The 22,276-nt window shown below is 39.6% G+C and overlaps 1 protein-coding gene and 1 pseudogene across 3 annotated transcripts; both read left to right on the top strand.

Moving 5' to 3' along the window:
* The first annotated feature begins 3,360 nt into the window (after positions 1-3,360).
* LOC120321045 lies at positions 3,361-8,008 on the top strand (annotated as a pseudogene).
* Positions 5,157-17,088, top strand: LOC6539240 (serine/threonine-protein kinase GE16371). 3 transcript variants are annotated; one of them, XM_002086103.4, is made up of 6 exons: positions 5,163-5,329; positions 14,257-14,908; positions 14,968-15,991; positions 16,057-16,202; positions 16,273-16,422; positions 16,480-17,088. In XM_002086103.4, the coding sequence occupies exons 2-6, from the start codon at positions 14,258-14,260 to the stop codon at positions 16,759-16,761; spliced, it is 2,253 nt and encodes a 750-aa protein (XP_002086139.2). In that variant the 5' UTR covers positions 5,163-5,329; position 14,257; the 3' UTR covers positions 16,762-17,088. The 3 variants fall into 3 exon arrangements, 2 of the variants coding, with proteins under 2 accessions (XP_002086139.2, XP_015045239.1); XM_015189753.3 differs by lacking the exon at positions 5,163-5,329 and adding an exon at positions 5,331-5,547; XR_005560540.1 differs by lacking the exon at positions 16,480-17,088 and having other exon boundaries at positions 5,157-5,329; positions 14,968-15,984; positions 16,273-16,414.
* The last annotated feature ends 5,188 nt before the right edge of the window (positions 17,089-22,276 follow it).

The following is a 22,276-nucleotide window of genomic DNA, read 5'->3' on the forward strand; positions in this document are numbered from 1 at the left end:
TTCAATGGAATCATAAGTCTCGGCTACTATCCAAGGAAATGGAAAAAATCAATTATTATAATGATACCGAAGCCCGGAAAAGATCACACGATTCCGTCATCTTACAGACCAATAAGTTTACTATCATGCCTGTCCAAATTATTCGAAAAATGCCTTCTAACGCGCATAATACCATATATGGGGGCCCACAACATTATTCCAGCCCATCAATTTGGCTTCAGAGAAAAACACGGAACTATAGAGCAAGTAAACAGAATAACATCAGAAATTCGCACAGCCTTCGAACATAGGGAATATTGCAGCGCGATATTTCTCGACGTATCTCAAGCATTCGACCGTGTCTGGCTCAAAGGTCTCATGCATAAAATCAAAACACACTTGCCCGGGTACACCCATAAACTCCTTGAATCCTACCTCTACAATAGAGCCTTCGCAGTAAGATGTAATACAACAATTTCCGATAGCTACACTATCGAAGCTGGGGTCCCTCAAGGTAGCGCACTTGGGCCAACTCTATTCGTCCTTTACACAGCAGATATTCCCACGAGTGACCGACTAACAACATCCACCTTCGCCGACGACACTGCGATCCTTAGCCGCTCCAGATGCCCAGTCCGTGCAACAACCCAACTCGCCAACCATCTCGTGGTAGTCGAGAAGTGGCTATCTGACTGGCGTATTAAAATAAACGAACAAAAGTGTAAACACATAACGTTTACCCTTAACAGACAAACTTGCCCTCCGCTCTGTATGAATAGCACGCAGATCCCCCAAGTTAATGAAGTAACGTATCTCGGCATCCACCTCGACAGACGTCTAACATGGCATAGACATATCAAATGCAAGAAACTGCACCTAAAACTGAAAGCCAGCAGCCTCCACTGGATTATAAACTCACGATCGCCCTTGTGCCTGGACTACAAGGTCCTGCTCTACAACTCCACTCTTAAGCCAATCTGGACGTATGGCTACCAGCTGTGGGGAACGCGAGCAGAACCAACATAGACATCATTCAGCGAGCCCAATCAAAGATCCTGCGAACTATCACTGGGGCACCATGGTATATTCGTAACCAAAACATCCACAGGGACCTCGGCATTCTCGCAGTAAAAGATGAAATAGACAAGCAAAAAGCGTCGTACAATGAAAAACTATCTGTCCACCCAAATCCTCTAGCAAGGGTCTTGACTCGGCTCTCCAGCCGAACCCGCTTGCAACGTACAGACCTTCCAACCCAGCCATAACTTGTCAGGGCCACTGTCTCAGTCTACATGACTCCTAGTTAGGTTATAGTATAAGATTTGATACACTTATTGTTAGTCTCGTAAATGAGAAGATTCAATAAATAAAAGCAAAGCATTTAAAAAAAAAAAAAAAAAAAAAATATATCTTCTTTTTAATATTTTGTTATGCTTTACGTATAACGTCAGAAGGAACTGGGTGACCACACTGGTGACCGTCAAAATTAGGAGTAAAACCCACAGTGCATTAATATCTCCTATGTGATCTACTATTTTAACGTTGTTCACGACATTAGACGTGTTGTCTTTGGTGTGAATATCGTCAGATCCGAACCAACCCATATTTGTTAATTGAACGATTATTTGTTATTAGATTGTTATTAAAAAAATTTTTTTTTGCTTTTATTTCTTCCTACACGTATGTCTGTCCAAGAAAAAGTTAGTTAGAGGGACTGTGTACGGTTTTCAATGTTTTGCTCTATATAATTCAAGACCGTACACATGTTTTTAGTGAAAGACTAACAGAGATTAATATTTTTCAAGCAGCGTTTTCACTCATCGGCTTGAGGTTTTTATTCTTAATATTAAGGCATATTGGGGCATTAGTAGTTAATACAGCCTCAACTGCGTTATTGCGCACCACTGCGCAATTTGTCTTCAATCGCTTTCAGATTTTTATTTTGGTTGACTTTTTCCTCCTCCGTTGTTGCCGTCTTTTTTAGGTCCTTTATAAATCTTCTCTGCTGTAGCAGCTTTATTCTTTTGCTGCTTCTCTTCTTCTTGATTTTTGGTTTTGGCTGTCTTCTTGCCCTATACTCAGCTATTGTGAGTGGGCGTGGTCCATCGTTTGGACACACCTCTAGTGCCTTTTGTAGAGTAGGTGCGTCCCTTTACTCGATAGGAGCAGAGTCCTCCAGTTTTGCTGCTGATGTTGTCCTGGGTCTATGGGCTCAGGCGGTGCCGGTGCTGGTCTTCGCACAGGCTTATACGCATATCATTAGTAGCCGTCCTTTGTTACGTCTTTGTCTGTGTTGGTGTTGTCGTGTTATCCTTTGTGTTGTCGTCGCACAGTTTGATCACTTAACATTTTTTTTTTATAGCATTTTTCTTATACAGAATCTGTATTTCTAATTTTTCTCAATTTTTCCAATGGTCACTTTTATTTCGTTTTAATTTGTATTTTATTGTCGTGACCATGTCACGGTCGCCATGTAATAATTGTATTTCATTTTTAAGTTGTGTAATAATAGTAATTCATTTATTGAAGAGAGCTTTAGGATTAATTAGAACTTAATATTAATTGAAGACTTGTTGAAGACTCATTTAAGACATATTGAAGACTGCCTCGTACTTGGTCTTAAAGGGTCCAAGCTAGCCACCAAATGCAATCCGTCTGCGCCGGCAGAGAGGCCGTCGGCAGAGGCGTTGCTTTGCTCTTATGTACTTAACCTAGACAGCGAGAGCGCCGCTTTAAGCCAAGCGATTGCAAATATAAAAGGCATTTTTCACGTTTTTTGATTTTGACAAAAATAAGTTGTGTAATAAGTTGTGTAATAATAGTAATTCATTTATTGAAGAGAGCTTTAGGATTAATTAGAACTTAATATTAATTGAAGACTTGTTGAAGACTCATTTAAGACATATTGAAGACTGCCTCGTACTTGGTCTTAAAGGGTCCAAGCTAGCCACCAAATGCAATCCGTCTGCGCCGGCAGAGAGGCCGTCGGCAGAGGCGTTGCTTTGCTCTTATGTACTTAACCTAGACAGCGAGAGCGCCGCTTTAAGCCAAGCGATTGCAAATATAAAGCGCATTTTTCTCGTTTTTTGATTTTGACAAAAATAAAATAAAACAGGTGTTTTAAAAGCAAGAAGCAAAAGCAAAAATATAGCAAAAATATTGCGAAAACCAGAGCACCTAAAAGGGAAATTGTAAGATTTGGCCCAAATAGAATTTAAAAAAAAATACGATTACCGGAGCTTGCCTGATAATTGCTAGAATACACTGTGATAATTAAGATAAGTGTCCCAAATATTTCAACTTTTGTAACGAAAAAATGTTTTTACTCAAATAAGAAAATACAGTATCCAAAATGTACTAATCAATGCACTTTAGTTAAAAATGAAGGTGCGATCGTTTACTGTTTTTGTTTGATTAAACTGCCGTCTAGAAAACTAAAAAAAGCAGGTATTTTTTGTAGAAAATTCTGACTTTGCGGTCGATTTTTAGGCCAAATATGTCTCTATGGAAAGGGTCATTAAATCTCGGTAAAACAAAGGTAGAATAAATGTATAATATTCTTTGCAAGTGCAGGAATACCTGTTTTGCCGAAGTACTAATTTTTACATTTTTTCATCATTGATGGAGTATATAAATCGATTCCCTACCATTCCCTGGGTTTGGAGTATGAGGTGTTGTTCTTAAATATGTTCTTTATCAGAATCAAAAGAAATCGGGTCCCCCCACGTCCCACCCCGAATTTCTCAGGCAAAAGATACTTGCAACTCAGCGTAAAAAACGCGCGGCTTAGTGCAAATTCTGCTACAAGTGCAGTTGCTGCGCAGTACGAAATTGTATGGCTGGCATACATTTTTTCCTGTATGGCGGCTTGTTTTTTAATCCCTGACTTTGTAATGATTTAAAATGAATGAATAATGATTAACTATTCTTCAAAAATATTAAATTAAGTAAAATTGAATGATTATTTTAAATTATTTGTAAAAAAAGGTTAAAATAGAAGAAAAATTAACGAAATACAAAGTAAAAAATACATAAATTTTTGTTTTTTTAGAATTTATTTATTTCTTGTTATTAAAACATTTAATATATGCCATATTAGCATTTTCAGAGAAATTAAATGAAAAGTATTTGTCGAAATTGGATACAAATTGAGAAAACTGCCTCCAAAACCATTAATTTTCGAGTATAAAATCTACTATTTATCACACCATGTTGTATGACCACTTTATCGAAAGGTATTAAAATTACCTTTTATTTGAAAATTATTAAAATATTTCAACTGGTTCAAGAGTTATGTTTTTTGTAACGCAAAAGTATCTAATGCGCCACTGTGCGTCGGCTGCATCTTGCATTTGGGGTCTTGTATTTTTCCCGCTTATCTACCACAAATAGTCAATAGGCTGACGTTTTTTTATTGTCTCTGCATTATTAGAAGACGAAGACAGCAAACCTTCGAATTCGGAGACCTGCATCCATATGACGCGGAATATATTTTCAATTTTTCTTAACACGCGGCCGAATAAATCTCGCTTGGTCTACAATAACTTTGGATTATCTACAAATTATATATGATTAATTTCCCAGACGCATGTATGAAGTCCTTGAAAACAAAGGTGGATTGACTCTTTATTAATTTTCTTTAAAAATATTCGAATTCTAAATTTTTAAGTCTTAATCATCACATTGTTTTCGAAATGAATCGAACAAACTTAAATTATCGTAGGGTGCGCTATCCTAAAGACCCTATTTTGATTTCCTTATTTATGGACTGCATCCCATATAAAGTTTTTATTTATAGTTATTCAACTTTTAAGTAAAACACTAGCAACACTAGTACTAGTAAACAAGACTAGTAAAACTCTAACACTAGTAAAACTCTAGCAGTTTTCTGAATATCTCAGTGTATACCAAACGGGAAAGAGCTTATTATTTACATGCATTTTTAAAAATATATATTAGACCTTTTACAATTTTTTTAAACATTTTCAAAATTAAATTAAGCATCCAATAACTAATGAATAGAATCCCCATATTAATTTCTCCAATGTTCCTTAATCGACGCTAACTCACCAACGTTATGTTGACGCGGAATTTTATTTCGACACATTCGCTAACATTGGACCCTGCGGTATATTTGTAGTATTATCGAAGCACGGTCTTACTTTTGAAACAGTTTGCTTTTGTACTAAAGGTTTAATTAAATTATATTTACTTCGATTTCGTTTCCGAATTAAAATTTTAACGAACCATAATTAGTTACAATTTTTTTTATAACGGAATGGTTCAATAAGCAAGTATAGTTAAAAAAGTATATCGAGTATTAAAGTGTTCAAGCTAGTATTATTTAAAGGTAAATCAAATGTATGTTGTGCTATTGAAGGGGGATGTCGGTGGCGGTTGTAAAACTACATCATGTTGATACATATAGCATAATGTTCTTGAACCAAAATCCATAAGTTCGATACCGGCTGCATATGCTCGTCTGAATACATAGCAAACCGATAGAGTGCATAAAGCTGCCGTGCTGGCTTAACGGTACTACACAAAAATACATTGTTTTGACAATAGGTGAGCATTGAAGATATTTTTTTACTCTAAATACCCTTAAAGCATCACGACACTTTATTTTCAACAGCGTGGCAAAAATTTGCGTTTATAAAAGCGGGTTTAAATATGAAAATTTCTTTACTATGTTATTAAATTGTATTAAAGTTGCCGAAATTTGCAGTGGGTTGTTTAATGGAAATTTTATAACTATACGTACTTATACGCTGGTGTTCCCTTAAAGCATGTAAATGCAGGCAGTTGCGGTTGCTCGGAGCTTATTTCAACTAGTACATGAATAAAAGTTAGCAGCCTAAAAAAAAAAAACAACAAAAAAGAACAAATATTTTCATTGCACGATATTATGTCCATGTTTATACTTGTACCTTTAAGCTTTATATATTTATATCCTTGCAGAAGGTGTATTGATTTTAGTCAAAAGATATCTGCGTCCATGTAAAGTACATATTAATGTATCAGTAGGCCAGGTCCGGCCGTCTCTTTCTAAGCAAACTTATCTCCCAGTTTTAAATGTATTTGAATAAATCTAGAGTAGAATATGTGTAAAAACGGGATCATTATATCATTTAAGAATATTCGAATGAAAAAAAGCCTTCTTTGATTTTAATCAAAAAGCTTATTTGTTGGGTATACACCACTTTTCTTTGGCAATATATATGTAGGTTTCAAATTGATCATATGGTCATTTTTTTAAAATAACCCAGTTTTGTTGTTTGTGTATCAAAAGCACATTTTTCCACATGCATTTCTTCTGCAAGCTTGTTTCTGTTATTTTATGTGTATATATAAAATTTCAGTTCGATACCTGTTGATGCGTCAGTTCTCTTTTTAGAATGCTTTAACAATTCCACCAAGATCACTAAGCTAAGCAGCTAAGCCTAAAATTGTACATTTAAATATTAAAACGCATAAATAGGCTTATTTTCTGTACTTTTGTTTAGATATACCAATAATTTTGTCAAAGAAAAATAGGTAAAGTGTATATTTTTATTCTCCTACAGTAAAAAAAAAATATAAAGTATAATGGCACATTGAGAATTTAACACAGTTTTGAAAAACATAAGTTATAATTTCATTTTCGACTCCTTAAAAAGATAATACATAATTTCTATTATACTATCAAACAATCCGATGGATTACCATGTATTAAACGATCCATTGCTTGAAACGATATTAGCAATTTAAGATCTCAAGACATACTATGGTAAACTACAACAAAGTGTCGCTAGCCTTTGCACCTTTTCCCTTCTGTCATATACATATAGGGAATTATATTTAACTTTACTAAAACAAGAAACGGGGAACGGGTCGTGTACTTCTATCTTGTTTGTTTTGCTTCTCCATGTTTTAAAAATAAAAATATTAAATCATAATCTTTCAGTAGTGTTGAGCTTCTTTGACCATTTTCAGTTGCGGAAACAAGCGCAACCTGATGTTAAATCAAATAAAACAGTCTCAACGCGTCAGAAGCGAAGAATCACAAATTTATATAATGGAAGACCAAGCAGTCAGAGAGGCATTAGAACTACAAAAAGAGATCAGACAGGAAATCTCGAGATTTATTCGCAACTACAAAAAATTTAAGCGGAACGAAAATTTAGGTTGACCTATTTTCAAGCTAAGTTAGCAGCACTCAATTAGGCTTGGGAACGACCTCAACATCCCATAAAAAACCATAAAATACAACAAGCCGTGACGACAAGTGCCGAACAATCATGTAAGACGAGTTTATTTTGCTGTTCGATTGAGCAGGTCGTTTCGCAGTGTTCCCGGTCCGGTGCAATTGTAGTTCCATTTTCGCCAGTGATTTCGACGCCATCTTCCGACACCGAACAACACAATCGCTATGAAGATCTACAAGTATGTCACATGTATGCAAAGACGAAATATTCGTTTACGCTGGTTTACGATGTGATTCACGAGGTGTAGGGCAAGCTGATCACCCGCCATGGTGACGATATCAAGGCCGTCGAGGGTACCGATATCACCGCGGTGTCGGTCGTTAATGTTGTGCTTAACCACTGCTGGAGTGTACACCCTTTACCTGAAGGACTACATGAAGAAGGTGCTGGACAAGCTGAAGGATAAGTTGGCCGACCAGGTCAGGTCGATATCTTCAAGACCAACATGAACAAGACCATGAAAGACATCCTCGGCAGGTTCTAGAAGCTGCCTGCAGTTCTTGCCCGGTGAATCCATGGACTGCAATTCTAACCCTGTGGAATACGAGAAATTAACGGCGCCCGTGCTAATTTTTTTTTAAGCATGGATTTCAATCCGCCATAGAAGCATCCTCCCCCAAACGGAACCTATTCTCATGCTTATTTTTTACACATATAGCTGCGAAAAAAAAATAGCACCACTTGCCCAGTAAAACTTTGAATAAGTCTCCTACCTACAATTTTGGGTTTAAAAGAATCTGAAATACCTTTTTGGAAAGGTTAAACAATTCACTTTTTAGGAAATAAAAAAAAAACACAATTGTTCTATGAATTCTTAACTTATTTAAGGAACTTTATTAAAAATGACAAAATAAGGCGAAAAAATAAAAAAGGACCACTTCATAAAAAATGCTTTAAACATAAAATATAAACTTAACAGTAACAAATTCATTAATAACAAGTGATTGTATATTAAAACAAGAGAGAACGCTATAGTCGAGTTCCCCGACTATCTGATACCCGTTACCCAGCTAGTGGAAGGGAAAAGGAGAGTCTTAAACACAGTTTTTGGCGGTTTGTAGGCGTTATTGTGGGCGTGGCAGAACGTTTCTTGGCAAATCGATAGAAATTCACAAGACCAATATAAAAATGAAAAAATATCAAAACATTTTTCAAAAGTGTGGGCGTATCAGCTTTGGGCGGTTTGAGGGCGTTAGAGTGGGCGTGGCAAAAAGTTTTTTGGTAAATCGATAGAAAATTACAAGACTAATACAAAAGTGAAAAAATTTCAAAACATTTTTCAAAAGTCTGGGCGTGGCAGTTTTGGGCGGTTTGTGGGCGTTAGAGTGGGCGTGGCAAAAAGTTTTTTGGCGAATAGATAGAAATTTACAAGACTAATACAAAAATGAAAAAATATCAAAACATTTTTCAAAAGTGTGGGCGTGGCAGCTTTGGGCGGTTTGTGGGCGTTAGATTGGGCGTGGCAGCATGATTCGACAAACTTGCGCTGCGTCTATGTCCCTGGAGTTTGTATGCTTAATCTCAAGTTTCTAGCTTTAGTAGTTCCTGAGATCTCGACGTTCATACGGACGGACAGACGGACGGACAGACGGACGGACAGACGGACATGGCCAGATCGACTCGGCTATTGATCCTGATCAAGAATATATATACTTTATATGGTCGGAAACGCTTCCTTCTGCCTGTTACATACTTTTCAACGAATCTAGAATACCCTTTTACTCTACGAGTAACGGGTATAACTACGCCGATACCATTAATTTAGTAATTGGTAGTGTATCCTTTATAAGCAATAACAGCTGCGCAACGCTTTGGCATAGAGTCAACCAGGTCCTGGCACCGTTTTGGGAATATATTGCTCCAGGACTCCTTAATCACGGTCCATAGTCTGGCGACTGCGCAGGCCACTCCAGAACATGAACTGATTTATTTTGGAACCATTCCTTGGCTTTCCTGCTGGTATGCTTGGGGTCATTGTCTTGTTGGAAGACCGATTTTAGCGGCATATCATATTCAGCAAAGGGTAGCATCACCGTCTCCAAAATATCCACATACACATGCTGATCCATTATGGTATTTATCCAATGTATTGGTCCAACTCCATAGTAAGAAAAACATGCGCATACCATTACACTGGATCCGCCGTGTTTAATTGTTTTTATTGTGTAATTTGGATTATATTCGGTGTTCCTAGGACGCCTTACATATGATCGAGTTCCTTTGCCACCAAACAGGACAACCTTGCTCTCATCTGACCATAAAATGTTCCTCCATTTTTCGCATCGCCATTTTAAATGATCTTTGGCGAACTTAATGCGCTTGGCTAGGTGTCTCGCATTTACAAGGGGGACCTTTCTTTTAAGCCATGTTCCCTGAGACATGTACGAACAGTTTGAACTGTTTCGGATATGTTAAGCTCCTTTTTAAGTTCTGTAGCAGCTTTAAACGCATCCTTTTTGCTCTCGCGGACTAGCCTGTTGACGTGACGTGTGCTCAGGGATCGTTTTCTACCACGTTTTTCGGGCTTCTCATTAAATGTTATTGCATTGCGTATCATTTTGTTTGAGCATTGAAGGATTTGACCAATATTTCTAAAAGATTTTCCTTCAGAAATGAGTTTTTTGATCAAGTCACGTTTTTCTTCAGTGCAATGCTTTCCACGTCCCATTTAAATGATTTTTTAAAGGAAATTTTTTTAAAATTGTTTTCGAAATAATAGAACAAGTGTCAAGTTTCATAACCACATGCTTTTTACCTAAGCAACCCTTAGATAATTATTGATTATTTGAAAAAATCGATAGTGGTGCTATTTTTGTTTTCGCCTCATTTTAGACCTTGCCCCCCAAAAAAAATTATAAAAAATAAATATTCCGTTCATGAGGAACCAGTCCTTCATAATTTAGAGAAGGGGAATGCAACGAAGACACTTGCCCAGAGTCAGCGTCCCAAAATTCCGGAAAGTTCAGATGGGCGTGCCGTCGGCGAAAGGCTATTTTGGATTCAGGGCGCGTAAGTTTACAGAGACGGTAAACCCCATTAGAAGAACACAGGAAATTCATTATTCCGTTCATGAGGAACCAGTCCTTCATAATTTAGAGAAGGGGAATGCAACGAAGGCACTTGCCATGAGTCAGCGTCCCAAAATTCATTAGAGATTTGAACTTGATCTTGTTAAATCCCTAAGTACCTATTAATTCGGTTGATCCGATCTTATATAAGCCGGGAAGAATTGGCATGTTTATCGAAACAGAATATTACTATTTATTGCTGCGGCCATTCTTTTTTATTTAATCTGTTCCGTAAATTGTTAATGAAGTTTCTGAAAAATTTCAAAATGCAATAAAACGGGTAGCACTGTCCATTACGCGGACAATGTTCCAGAAATGAGTTTTTATGAGGTTATATTTCTTGTCATTTGTAAAGATTTCTTTTGTCTGTGCAATTATGCTCTAAACATGTTAATTTATGCATATAAAATTAATTTTTGTTATTTCAGATGTTATTTTTCGTATTGTTTTAATCTTCTGTTAAGTATTTAATTGTCTATATAGAGGAATGCTTGCGAATGGTCTCGTGGTCTAATGGTCTAATGCTTTAGTCATCATTTTTTGGAAAGAGTTAGGTGTGAGTTAGATTTTAGACAAATTACCGAATCGAGTTAAACTTTGTTGTAGTTCAATTTTGTGAAACCTGTCATTGTATCGAGAAATAAAATCTCTTCCTAGTTAACCCAAAATATTATCAATTATACATAGTGGAAATGTAACAGTTAATAGTTAATAACACACAGGCGATATAGATGTTTTAAATTACTCTCATGCGATATAGTTGTTTTTAATTGACTTAAAGGCGGTTTACCCATTACTCGTAGAGTAATAGGGTATACCAGATTCGTTGAAGGGTATATAAACATATGTAGTATATTTATAAAGGATATATATTCTTGATCAGGATCAATAGCCGAGTCCGTCCGTCCGTCCGTACGAACGTCGGGATCTCAGAAACATTTTCGAAGAATGTTTTTTAATTTTTTTACATTTTTGTTATTCTCGATTTTCCACAAAAAGTACCACGCCTACTTTGGGGAACTCTACTATAGCGTTATGTCTTGTTGTCCTGCAGTTCCGCTGTACAGGGTCCTACGTTGAACGACTGTCTCGATCACCATGTAATAAATAATACTCAGTTTTGGTTATAACATCAGTGGTGTTTGAGCTCATAAAGCAGCGCAGCCGATGACGCCTCATTTATATCTTATGTTATTCTGATGTATATTGTTCAGCGCTTAGGAAAAATGAGTTCTGTAGGCCCGCACAATGTTTTGGTCAGCATTTGGCATAAAAACGCCGCGAGTTGATGATCGTGCTAAATATTGCCACAATGCGTTTGTATTTAATTGCTTTATGATAGTTGTATATTGGTGCAGTAAACATATGTATATGTGCACATACCGCCCTATTATATCCATTTCTATATACATTTTTCTTTACACTTAGTTTTATTGACATATGCATATTTTATATACTCTATTAGCCCATACATTCCGTTAAATTTAGTCCATACAAATTTTTTTGAATACAAATACAAGCTTAAGAGCATTGCTCTCATCAGAGGCTGTCGCTGAGACTTCAGCTCCTTTTCTGCGTATAATTAACCACTGTCCAACTGTTGTTTGATCTAGTTGCAACGATCTAAGGCACATGGCTTGTGTATGCCAGGCATCTAAGTCAACAAACTAAAGCTTCCTCTTACCTGTTAAATATTTTTATATTAAATCTAGTAAATTCTTTTACTCTTAAAATAACGGGTTCATCGACGAAAACATGATTTCATTTGTATTACTATTTCTATTACTTAACTATTTTCAAATTAAAACTTAATATATATAAAAATAGCCGACGTATACCGAAAACGAAGGGAAATGCTTTCAATCTCCACTTTTCGATAAAAAAAAAACGGAGGTGGAAATGTCGACCCAAGTGTTGATAGTATTGAAGAATAATGCTTTGTGTTTTTTAGAGACGTAAAAATGTTTGTTGCCTATCAACTTTCAACCTTATTAGTCATTTTATTGTCATTATGGATCATTGACGTCATTTATGGTGTATTTTCAATATTTATACATTATATTTACAATATAATTCTTTTTTATTTTTACAAGACATTTAAAATTATAATTTTAAAATTCCGAACAATTACAGAAGCTTCATAAGCTTAGACAAGCCCGATTCAATAATTAAATACAAGTTTTGGTCTCAGATTAGGAAGGTACGCTAAGGATATCTAATAACAAATAAATGATTAAAAATGTTGTAATATTTCCTTTCTCCTGAACTATGCAGAGAGCGTAAGACATGCTCTTTGAATCCTATAATTTAGATTAGGGGTAGGTGATTTAGATTAGTTACGGCAATTAACGTAATAAAAGAAAACACACATGTCTAGACGCCGTTTCATTTATTCAACATTAACACTGAAACACTTTATTAATTCAAGTTGTATAAAATTTCAATTGAGTCTCCACATTATGGTATGCGTTATGCACAATAAAAATTGACACGTAAACAAGAAAGAACGCTATGGTCGAGTTTCCCGACTGACTATCTGATAACCGTTACTCAGCTAGTGGAAGTACAAATGAGCTTAAGCCGGTTTGTGGGCGTTAGGGTGGGCGTCGCAAAAAGTTGTTCTGAAGATCAATAGAAATTTATAAGACTAATAATAATAAATGGAAAAATATCAAATCATTTTTCAAAAGTTACAGTTTTGGGCGGTTTGTGGGCCTTATAGTGGGCATGACAACAATTTATTTTGCAATTCGATATAAATTTACAAGACTAATAAACAAATTAAATAAATAATTTCTCAAAAGTGTGAGCGTGGCAGTGTTGGGCGGTTTGTGGGCGTTAGAGGGGCCGTGGCAACATGAATCGACAAACTTGTGCGGCGTCTATGTCTCTGGAGTCTGGATGCTGAATCTGAACTTTCTAGCTTTTACAGTTCCTGAGATCTCGACGTTCATACGGACGGACAGACAGACGGAGACGGCCAGATCGACTTGGCTATTGATCGTGATCAAGAATATATATATGTCGGAGCATGATTATTATTTTCATTCACTACATCGATACCGTCTCGCAGCGCGTTTCCTAAGCAATGACATACTGAACTCTCAAATTAAGACTGTGTCGTTTCGACACCACACTCAGTATTTATAGGCTTGTGGCAGATCAGCATAACGATCCCTGGCACCCCAAATCTAGGCGACTGCGTTCTTGCATTTTTGTCGCGTCGAAGTGGAATTTGGGCCCGAAACTACTCGGAGCTCGCCACACTTCTTACAGCCATGTCGCGCCTACGATACGCAAAACAGAAACAACCGTTAGCCCAGGCATCGAACGGACACAAGACGAATTCTAAAGAATATAGAGAATTCTGCGAATTGCTTTACATTTCATCATTTATTTAAATTAACATTAACATGATATAATACTTCAGCATGACAAATATAATATAAAGCAGTGACATATAATACAAAGCGCCGACATATACTTTATATGGTCGGAAACTCTTCCTTCTACATGTTACATACATTTCAACGAATCTAGTATACTCTTTTAATCTACGAGTAACGTTTAAAAAATTCAACATATTTTAGGAAATTTTTTGCGTGAAACCTTTCTTCGATTTGTTGGCGTGGCAATTGGCAAATAAAAATAAAATAAACAAAAATTTTCAACGCTATTCTGAATTAAACTTACGCGGCATCTATATCAACACAGACGCAATCAATTGCATAAATAATTAATAATTTAAGATAGATGTAGATGTTCCGGTGTTTGTCTTTCATTCTTAGTAAGCACGGTATTGAAAAAGAGGTATCTGTCAATATCAACACTTCTGGTAATGTCTTCTAATTTTTCTAGATGTTTACAAAAGAATTTTGACAAAGATGTGTCGTTTAGTAACCGAACGAACACTTCTTAACAGACTACTTATTCTTACATACTTAATTTCTGTCTTGCTTCAGCATGGAATTAGACAAAGTAAAGACACACAGCCTCCATTGCAATGCTGCTGTGCTTTCTTCACTTCAAGCACCTACTTCTGCGACATCTCCTCAAAGCTTCACTTCAAAGGCGAATGCCGTGGCCGAGGCTGCTTTTATCGAAAATTCAAATCAACAGCAAAATGTTCAGAAAGACTTGAATAGCCATAATAGAGATTGTGACAGCCCCGTAAGTTCTACCTCGGAACTGGAAAAGGAGTTTGATGATCTTCGGAAGTTGCACACCTCCTCTTTAACAAACAGCGTAGTTGTGGGAAAATCGACTGGCTCGCTAAACGGCGATTACTCTATCACATCAGCCACTTCCAAAACTAAAACGCTTGAAAGTGTTGTCACGATCAACTCAGCTACTGGGTCGGCCTGCTTAACCATTGCATCCACCGCCGATCACATCAAGAAACGTATCCCAAACAGTCGAACGCCGACACGAAAGGCGCTAAGAATCAAATTCTATCGTAACGGGGATCGTTTCTATCCGGGTGTAACCATTCCTGTCTCTAACGAACGGTACAGATCCTTTGAAAGACTCTTTGAAGACCTAACCCGTCTGTTGGAAGAGAATGTAAAGATACCAGGGGCTGTTCGCACTATCTACAACATGTGTGGGAAGAAGGTAGATACTTCTCGTTATTTTTACTCACTCATTATTTGATTATTTATTTGCCTATGTAGATAACCTCTCTCGATGAGTTGGAAGATGGCCAGAGCTATGTTTGTTCCTGCAATAACGAGAATTTTAAGAAGGTTGAGTACAACCCTGGTTCCCAGCCTTTGTCCAATCTGACGCTGACAAACAATAGTCGACCCTACAATCAACGATTGGCTAAGCATCGACCCGCGTCTCCCCTGAAAAATGGCTTACTTGTAGGTAGCAGTCCTTTGGCAGTGTGCGGTGGAGGAACCGGCAACGGGAGTCCACTTATCGCTTCCAAATCAAGCGATCGAGTTACTGTGGTTCATCCTCGTATTGTGACGCTAATACGTAGTGGAACGAAGCCGCGGCGTATTATGCGATTGTTGCTAAACAAGCGTAACAGCCCGAGTTTCGATCACGTACTGACCGCCATTACGCAAGTGGTGCGCTTGGATACTGGCTATGTGAGAAAGGTATTCACCCTTTCAGGTATATCAGTGGTCCAACTATCTGATTTTTTTGAGTCGGATGATGTTTTTTTTGCTTATGGGACAGAGCGCATTAACACTGCGGAAGATTTTAAGTTAGAGCCGGAAGAGCTTAAAGCTATTAATGTCATACGTAAGACCATGCGCACGGCGGGAACCACCTGCAAGGGACCTAAGCCTAAAATGCCCATAAAGAGCAAAAAAGTTTATCCTCCGTCGGTTAATTCAGAGGCATTCAAAGCAGCAACCGCACCAGAAGACGACAGGCATGCGACTTTACTTACGAGCACTGGTATAGAGATCAATGAATTGCCATCGAATATTCGCAGCACATACACTCTGGGAAAGATTATTGGCGACGGCAACTTTGCCATTGTGTTTAAGATAAAGCACCGCCAAACTGGTGATTCCTACGCACTGAAAATAATAGACAAAAACAAATGCAAGGGCAAGGAACACTACATTGATGCGGAAGTTCGCGTCATGAAAAAGTTAAATCATCCGCATATAATTTCGCTAATTTTGAGTGTAGACCAAAATACAAATATGTATCTTGTACTGGAATATGTAAGTGGTACGTTGAAAGTGAACATATTCACAGCATCTATCAGCTTTAAAATTTTATTAAATTTGTAATAGGTGGCGATTTGTTCGACGCTATAACTCAGGTAACGCGGTTCGCAGAAAGTCAGTCGCGCATTATGATTAGACACTTGGGAGCAGCCATGACTTACCTACATTCAATGGGCATTGTGCATCGAGACATAAAGCCGGAGAATCTTCTAGTATGACCTGACTAATAAACAAATGCAGATCTATAATGTGAAAAATTATTGGAACTATAATCATTTGCAGGTAAAACTGGATGAACATGGAAACGTTCTTGAACTAAAGCTTGCGGACTTTGGACTAGCATGTGAGGTAAATGATCTTCTCTATGCCGTCTGCGGAACTCCCACCTATGTAGCGCCAGAGATATTGTTAGAAGTCGGATATGGTCTAAAGGTAAGTAAATAATCGCGTTCTTAAAGGTTAAATCATAATCACATATTCTTCTTAAAGATTGACGTTTGGGCCGCTGGAATTATTTTGTATATACTTCTTTGCGGGTTTCCGCCGTTTGTAGCGCCTGACAACCAACAGGAACCGCTTTTTGACGCTATTATTTCTGGCATTTACGAGTTTCCTGATCCTTACTGGTCTGATATAGGGGACGGAGTGCGCGATCTAATTGCCAATATGCTTCAGTCGGATCCAGACGTTCGTTTCACAAGCGAAGACATCCTTGATCACTATTGGACGATTGGGAACGAGGGGAACGAGTGCACCACTTATAAAAGATGAATCGTGGCTGTAGAAATTTCTAAAAAAAAAAATAGACTTCCACTCTTAAAACGTCTAACTTTTGTATTCCGGATCTTAAAATGCTTTTGTATTAGCCCTAATTTATTTTTACATATAAATTATATATGCAATAACAACAAACATAGAATGACTATCGAAAATTAATAAGGAATTCAAAGAACACTTGAATTCTCATCTTAAAACCGTCTTTAGTTGCTTTCCATCAATGTATAACTTTTTAAACCATTTACACTTATACATGAAAATATATATATATTTTTATTTCTTACCGTTCAAACGCATTAAATTCCGTTCACGATTTTTAAACACCACGGTATCGCATCTGCAGGAGACGGTCCGTCGCTGTGTCGATATTTTTTGTAAATCCAATAGCTGCAGATATTCCAACTCCTTGGGAACTCAAAGTTACTCACAGCTGGGACACGTAATTACTCGTAACAGGCAGAAGGAAGCGTTTCCAACCATATAAAGTGTATATATTCTTGATCAGGATCAATAGCCGAGTCGATCTGGCCATTTCCGTCCGTCTATCTGCCCATATGAACGTTGAGATCTCAGGAACTATAAAAGCTAGAAAGTTAAGATTAAGCATGCACACTCCAGAGACATAGACGCAGCGATTCATGTTGACCTCTGAGTGTATTGGCCATTAGTTGTAGGTAAGTTTTCAGAGCCCATCGAAGCCTCCACCATGTCGTCTGTCACGGTGGACGTTAAGGTGCTACATATGTAGTTGGCTTGTGGAAATTGGGTATTATTCAGGGTGAAAACATTTTGTTTACATTTTTCTTGTTTATTTTTCAATGATAGTCTTTCATCAACCTCTACAATCCCACGAGTTATTAACTAATAGTGCAGTTTCTTGAATTGGGCATTTGGACCGAATTATGATCGCGGTATCGTCTGCAGTTGTTGAAGGGGTTAGCCGCTCGTTCATGGGATTTTCCAAGGACGCTAACTTAAGGACCCCCAGCCTTTACATTGCAGTCATCACTTGCTGTAGCGTTGCATCTTACGGCAAGGACTAATTAGGGGTAACATTTGAGATCTTTCGGGCAGAACCGTTATGTTATGAATTACAATGTCCAGAAATGATACTGCAGAATTCAAGATTCTTTAGTGATTTTTTATGACCTATTTTCGCACATAAATGAATCTTCGAACTTTATTCAATAACGCTTCGACAATGGACTCTTTCGGTCCTCGCCGTCGGATGTTTCGCGTCGCTCTTCGTCGTCCTTCTTCCGTTGTCCCGCGTCGTTCTTGACAGCGTACCCGTGCTGGCTCGAATGGGGCTTAGGGTGTAATGGGGGCAGGATGTATCGTCCGTGAGTCAAGCTAACGCTTTTCTTCGAACCACCTTTGCCGATCAATAACTGCACTGTTCCTTCTGATCGTCCTGGGGCTTTCAGGTCCTTGTGATCGCTTGTTCTTCACTTGCAGTGATCTTACTTGGGTGTCCTCTACGACACTCACTCCTGCGTGATCTTGCTGTCTGTTCCCTTTATCGTTAAATTATCCGTTCTAACGTGCGGATCTCACTGACTGCCTCGAGCTGCACTTGCGGCGTCCCGTTATAGGCCGCGGAGATTCCGGTATTTCTCCTCTTACGCACGGTCCGCTCGGGTACAAGGTCCAACCCATGTCCCGTTAGTTCACGGTGCGTCCTCTTTGTGCTCGGCCAAAGTCCACACCGTTACCGTTCGACCTCTGGCTGGTTGGAGTCCAAGGTTTAGCGCGGTACCGTTAGTTAACGGTCTCTCCGTTTTGCCGGGGTCCAAGATCCATTATTTCCTGTTGGACCTAGCTGCCCCTGACTCCACTCGCATTCCAGTCGTCTTTGCTGTTGCTAGGCTGCTCCATTGCACCCGAATTTGTGAAAAGTTTTACCTCATTTCTCCTCTCCGTATTTATTTGAAATTCATTAGCTTTTGTGTCTGACAACTCCACCGATACACACCACGATCGAGTTATTGATATAGGCGGCCGGCCTTGCCCCTTCCTATTGCCAATTGCTGATTGCAATCCATAGGGTATTGTGTATCCAGTATTTTTGTTTCCTACAGATTGACCGCTGCTATCGCAGCGCCGCCATCCTGATTTTTCCCACATGTGGTTCCGGTGTTGCAGCTCAATGGAGGTACGTTTTGAGGAAATTTTTGCCATATTAACTTATCCTACTCCCGATGCCGGTCTGCTGCACCTCCCGGTTGATGCTCTGCGCGCGTTGTCATCTCGAGATCTTGATTTCTAGAGACGTATTCAAGCCGTTCTCTCTACTACGAAACCTCGGTTTTTTGTATGCTTCCTTATTTCGCGGTGCCTGTACCGGTAACGGGATTCTCCTCCGTGTACCGGCCACACGCGGAGTTCGCAACAGTGTGCGTTAGCTGGTAACGGTGTTGCTGCTGTGTACCCCCCTGTCCCGCTCTCGCGCTCCAACGGGCCTATGTGTGTGACGATACCCCGTATTGTCTTCCCCCTTCTTCTGCAAGGGGTTTCTTCTAGTTTCTGTTTTTAGCATTTTTCCGCGATGCCTTCGAATGCCTTCGAAAGGTGGTGCTCCTTGGCCCGTACTGTGTCCCCCACATTGGGTTTCCACGGCCTTCTCCGGAGATTATAGTGGCGTGCCTGGCTGCCACTCTCACAATTGTCTTCCGACTTCCTATGTCCTTCGCTGTTATCGTCCGGCTCGTTTCCTGTAGCAGCTGTCTTGAGAGAGCGTCCACGTCGACGATCAGATGGCCCTTCAAATACGAGATTTCGAAATCGTACTGTTGAAGTTCCAGAGCCCACCTTGCGATTCTTCCATGCGGACTGTCGATGCTATTCAGCCATTTCAGAGCCAATTGAACCGTTATTACTTTGAAATGGTAACCTTCTTAGGTTACGGTATCGATACACACTTTTGCTAAACATTCCTTTTCCGTTGCAGAGTGGTTCCTCTCCGCTCCGTTCAGCGTTCTGCTGCAGTAGGATATAACCCGCTCGCCTTGATCGGACTGATCGTCCTGATATGCAAAGGCGTGTGGCATCATCTCGGATCCTATAACGTGGTCCAACGTCCGTTGAAACGTTGCCGACGCGATGTGCAGCCCGAATGGCGGCATCACTTTCCATTAAAACAGGCCCTTTTCTGGCACCGTAAATTCCGTATATTGCCGACTTGCAGTATCCGTCCTACAAGTCCAGGCTGCTCATGTACTTCGCCTCCCTTAATTGGTCCAGAATGTAATTAAACATTGGCATTGGGTACGCGTCCGTCATGGTCCCTGCGTTTATCAGGTGGAAATCCACACACAACCTTCATTATCCCGTCTTTTTATTCACCATCACTATTGATGAGCTCCTAGACGGCTCGATGGATCCTTTTTGTAGCAATTTGTCAACCTTGAAGTTGATCTCTACCTGCAGCTCCGGGTAATAGCACTATTTTGTGATTTAATGGAGGATTATCAGTTGCATCCGTATAGTCCTCTCTCCAAAGTCCTATGTCCACTTCGATCAGCTCTTCGATAATAAAAACATTTGTGGCTCCGATGTCCATCGTGGCCTTAATATTCAAGCCGTCTATGATCACTGTGGCGGGCAGTTGCCTCTCTTCCGCCTTCAGTTTGCCCATTAATTTTGAGGGGCGGAACGTTGCGAACCCTGAGGATGGGGTCCATTGGCGTTTCCCGATCTCGGACAGCACTCCGCGGTTCTCGGGCCGATTCTCCGGCATATACAGCAAACGTGATCGGTCGGTTACGGCACCTTCTGCACACCGCTATTTGCTCCAACTCGAACCGTTCCCATTGAGCTCTTCGAACTCGTCGGCCAGGGCCATCAGAGCATCCATGTGCCGATACTCGTACGGGTGAACAAACAAGTCCAGGGCTGGGGTGCTGTTTACCCTTATTCTCTCTAGGGTTTCTTTCTGGGACATCCCCAAGGGCTGCATTTGGGTCTGCATGTCCACCATGTAATTTTTAAAGCACTCGCCGTGCCGCTGCTTCCTCTGCCTGACCTGTTCTGCCTGGAAGCTGTGGATAAATTCTGTCCATGTCTCCCAGAATCTGTTGTTGGCGATGAACCACTTTAGGGCCCTGCCCTTCAAACGTTCTGGCATCGCTCGTGGGATTTGGTTGATATCAAGACCGTACTGACCATTCCACCTGCTCCAGGAAGTCCAACGGCTTGTCGTGACCGTCGTACCGGAAGCTCCACTCCCGCACCTGCTTCGTCACCTTCGCGTAATCTTGAGGGGCTACTCTTGCGTTGTCTCTCCGATCGCGGCTGGACTCCCGCCTCTTCCTTCTGCTTCCCGCCGTTCACTCCCGACCTCCTGCCTTTCGGGTCTGCTCCCGCTGGCCTCCATCATGCTGTTGAAATCAAGGCTACTCATCAGGCCTTCCTCGCCAGTGACTTTGACTTCCACGGCCGGTCTCCTTGCATACTCTCTCTCCAACGCCTCCAGTATGGCGACCGTTTTGGGCTCGTCTGTGGTCTGCTGGATGAATTCGGACAGCGTCTTCCGCATATCCTCGGCCAACCCCTCCAGCTTGGTCCCTAGGGCGCTCGCTTTCGCCGGAAAGTCTTCCTTCTTCAGGCTGTATAGCCACGATTTCCCCATCTTCCCCTCTGTTCTTTTCGCCAGGACAACCACGGTTGGGCGCCAAATGTAACAAACTGATTTCTTAGTTTCTGCTCGCTACGAATTGCAATAACCGAGTCGATCTGGCCATGTCCGTCCGTCCGTATGAACGTCGTGATCACAGGAACTATAAGAGCTAGAAAGTTGAGATTCAGCATTCAGACTCTAAAATCACAGACGCAGTGCAAGTTTGTCGATTCATGTTGCCACGCCCACTAAAACTCCCACAGACCGCCCAAAACGGCCAAGCCCACACTTTTGAAAATGGTGTTTAAGTTTAAGGTCGAAATTTGTGCCAAGCAGTAGAAGGACACAAATGTAGTACAGGTGGAAGGCGAGACAAAGCAAGAATTCGTGTTTACGTATTTGGGACTAGCGTTTAAATACATTGTGTTTGTAACTTTCAAACGATTAGTGGATTAGTGGATCTTGGATCTGATCTTGGTTTGCTTCATCACCGCATTAATTTAATCTTAGGAAAAGAAAAATATGACGGGAGGTAAAAAAATTTTGTCTGAAATCGGTGAAATTCAAATCGTAACATTCGGAAGCATGACAATTCCAGTTCATATGGCATACATCGCAACGTAGATAAATAAATATCTTCAACATTGTGGTTTATGTTGAACACGTTGCAAAGAGAAACCATAAAATTCGCGTAGTCTCCATCGGTTCTTTCAATCTCACTTTCGTTTAAAAATAGCTAGTGTAAATTATAGTTATAAAACTGGATTATAATTTCACTTCAATTAGATCAATAAGTTGAAGCATTATGAACAAAGATTTTTTTCCCGGACGAGCCTCTAAAATGTGGGATTAGATATAGTTTAATTTAATTATTTGGTTAAGCTTAGCTCT

The sequence above is a fragment of the Drosophila yakuba genome, chromosome 2R, assembly GCF_016746365.2.
Source record: "Drosophila yakuba strain Tai18E2 chromosome 2R, Prin_Dyak_Tai18E2_2.1, whole genome shotgun sequence".
Taxonomy (NCBI): Eukaryota; Metazoa; Arthropoda; class Insecta; order Diptera; family Drosophilidae; genus Drosophila; species Drosophila yakuba.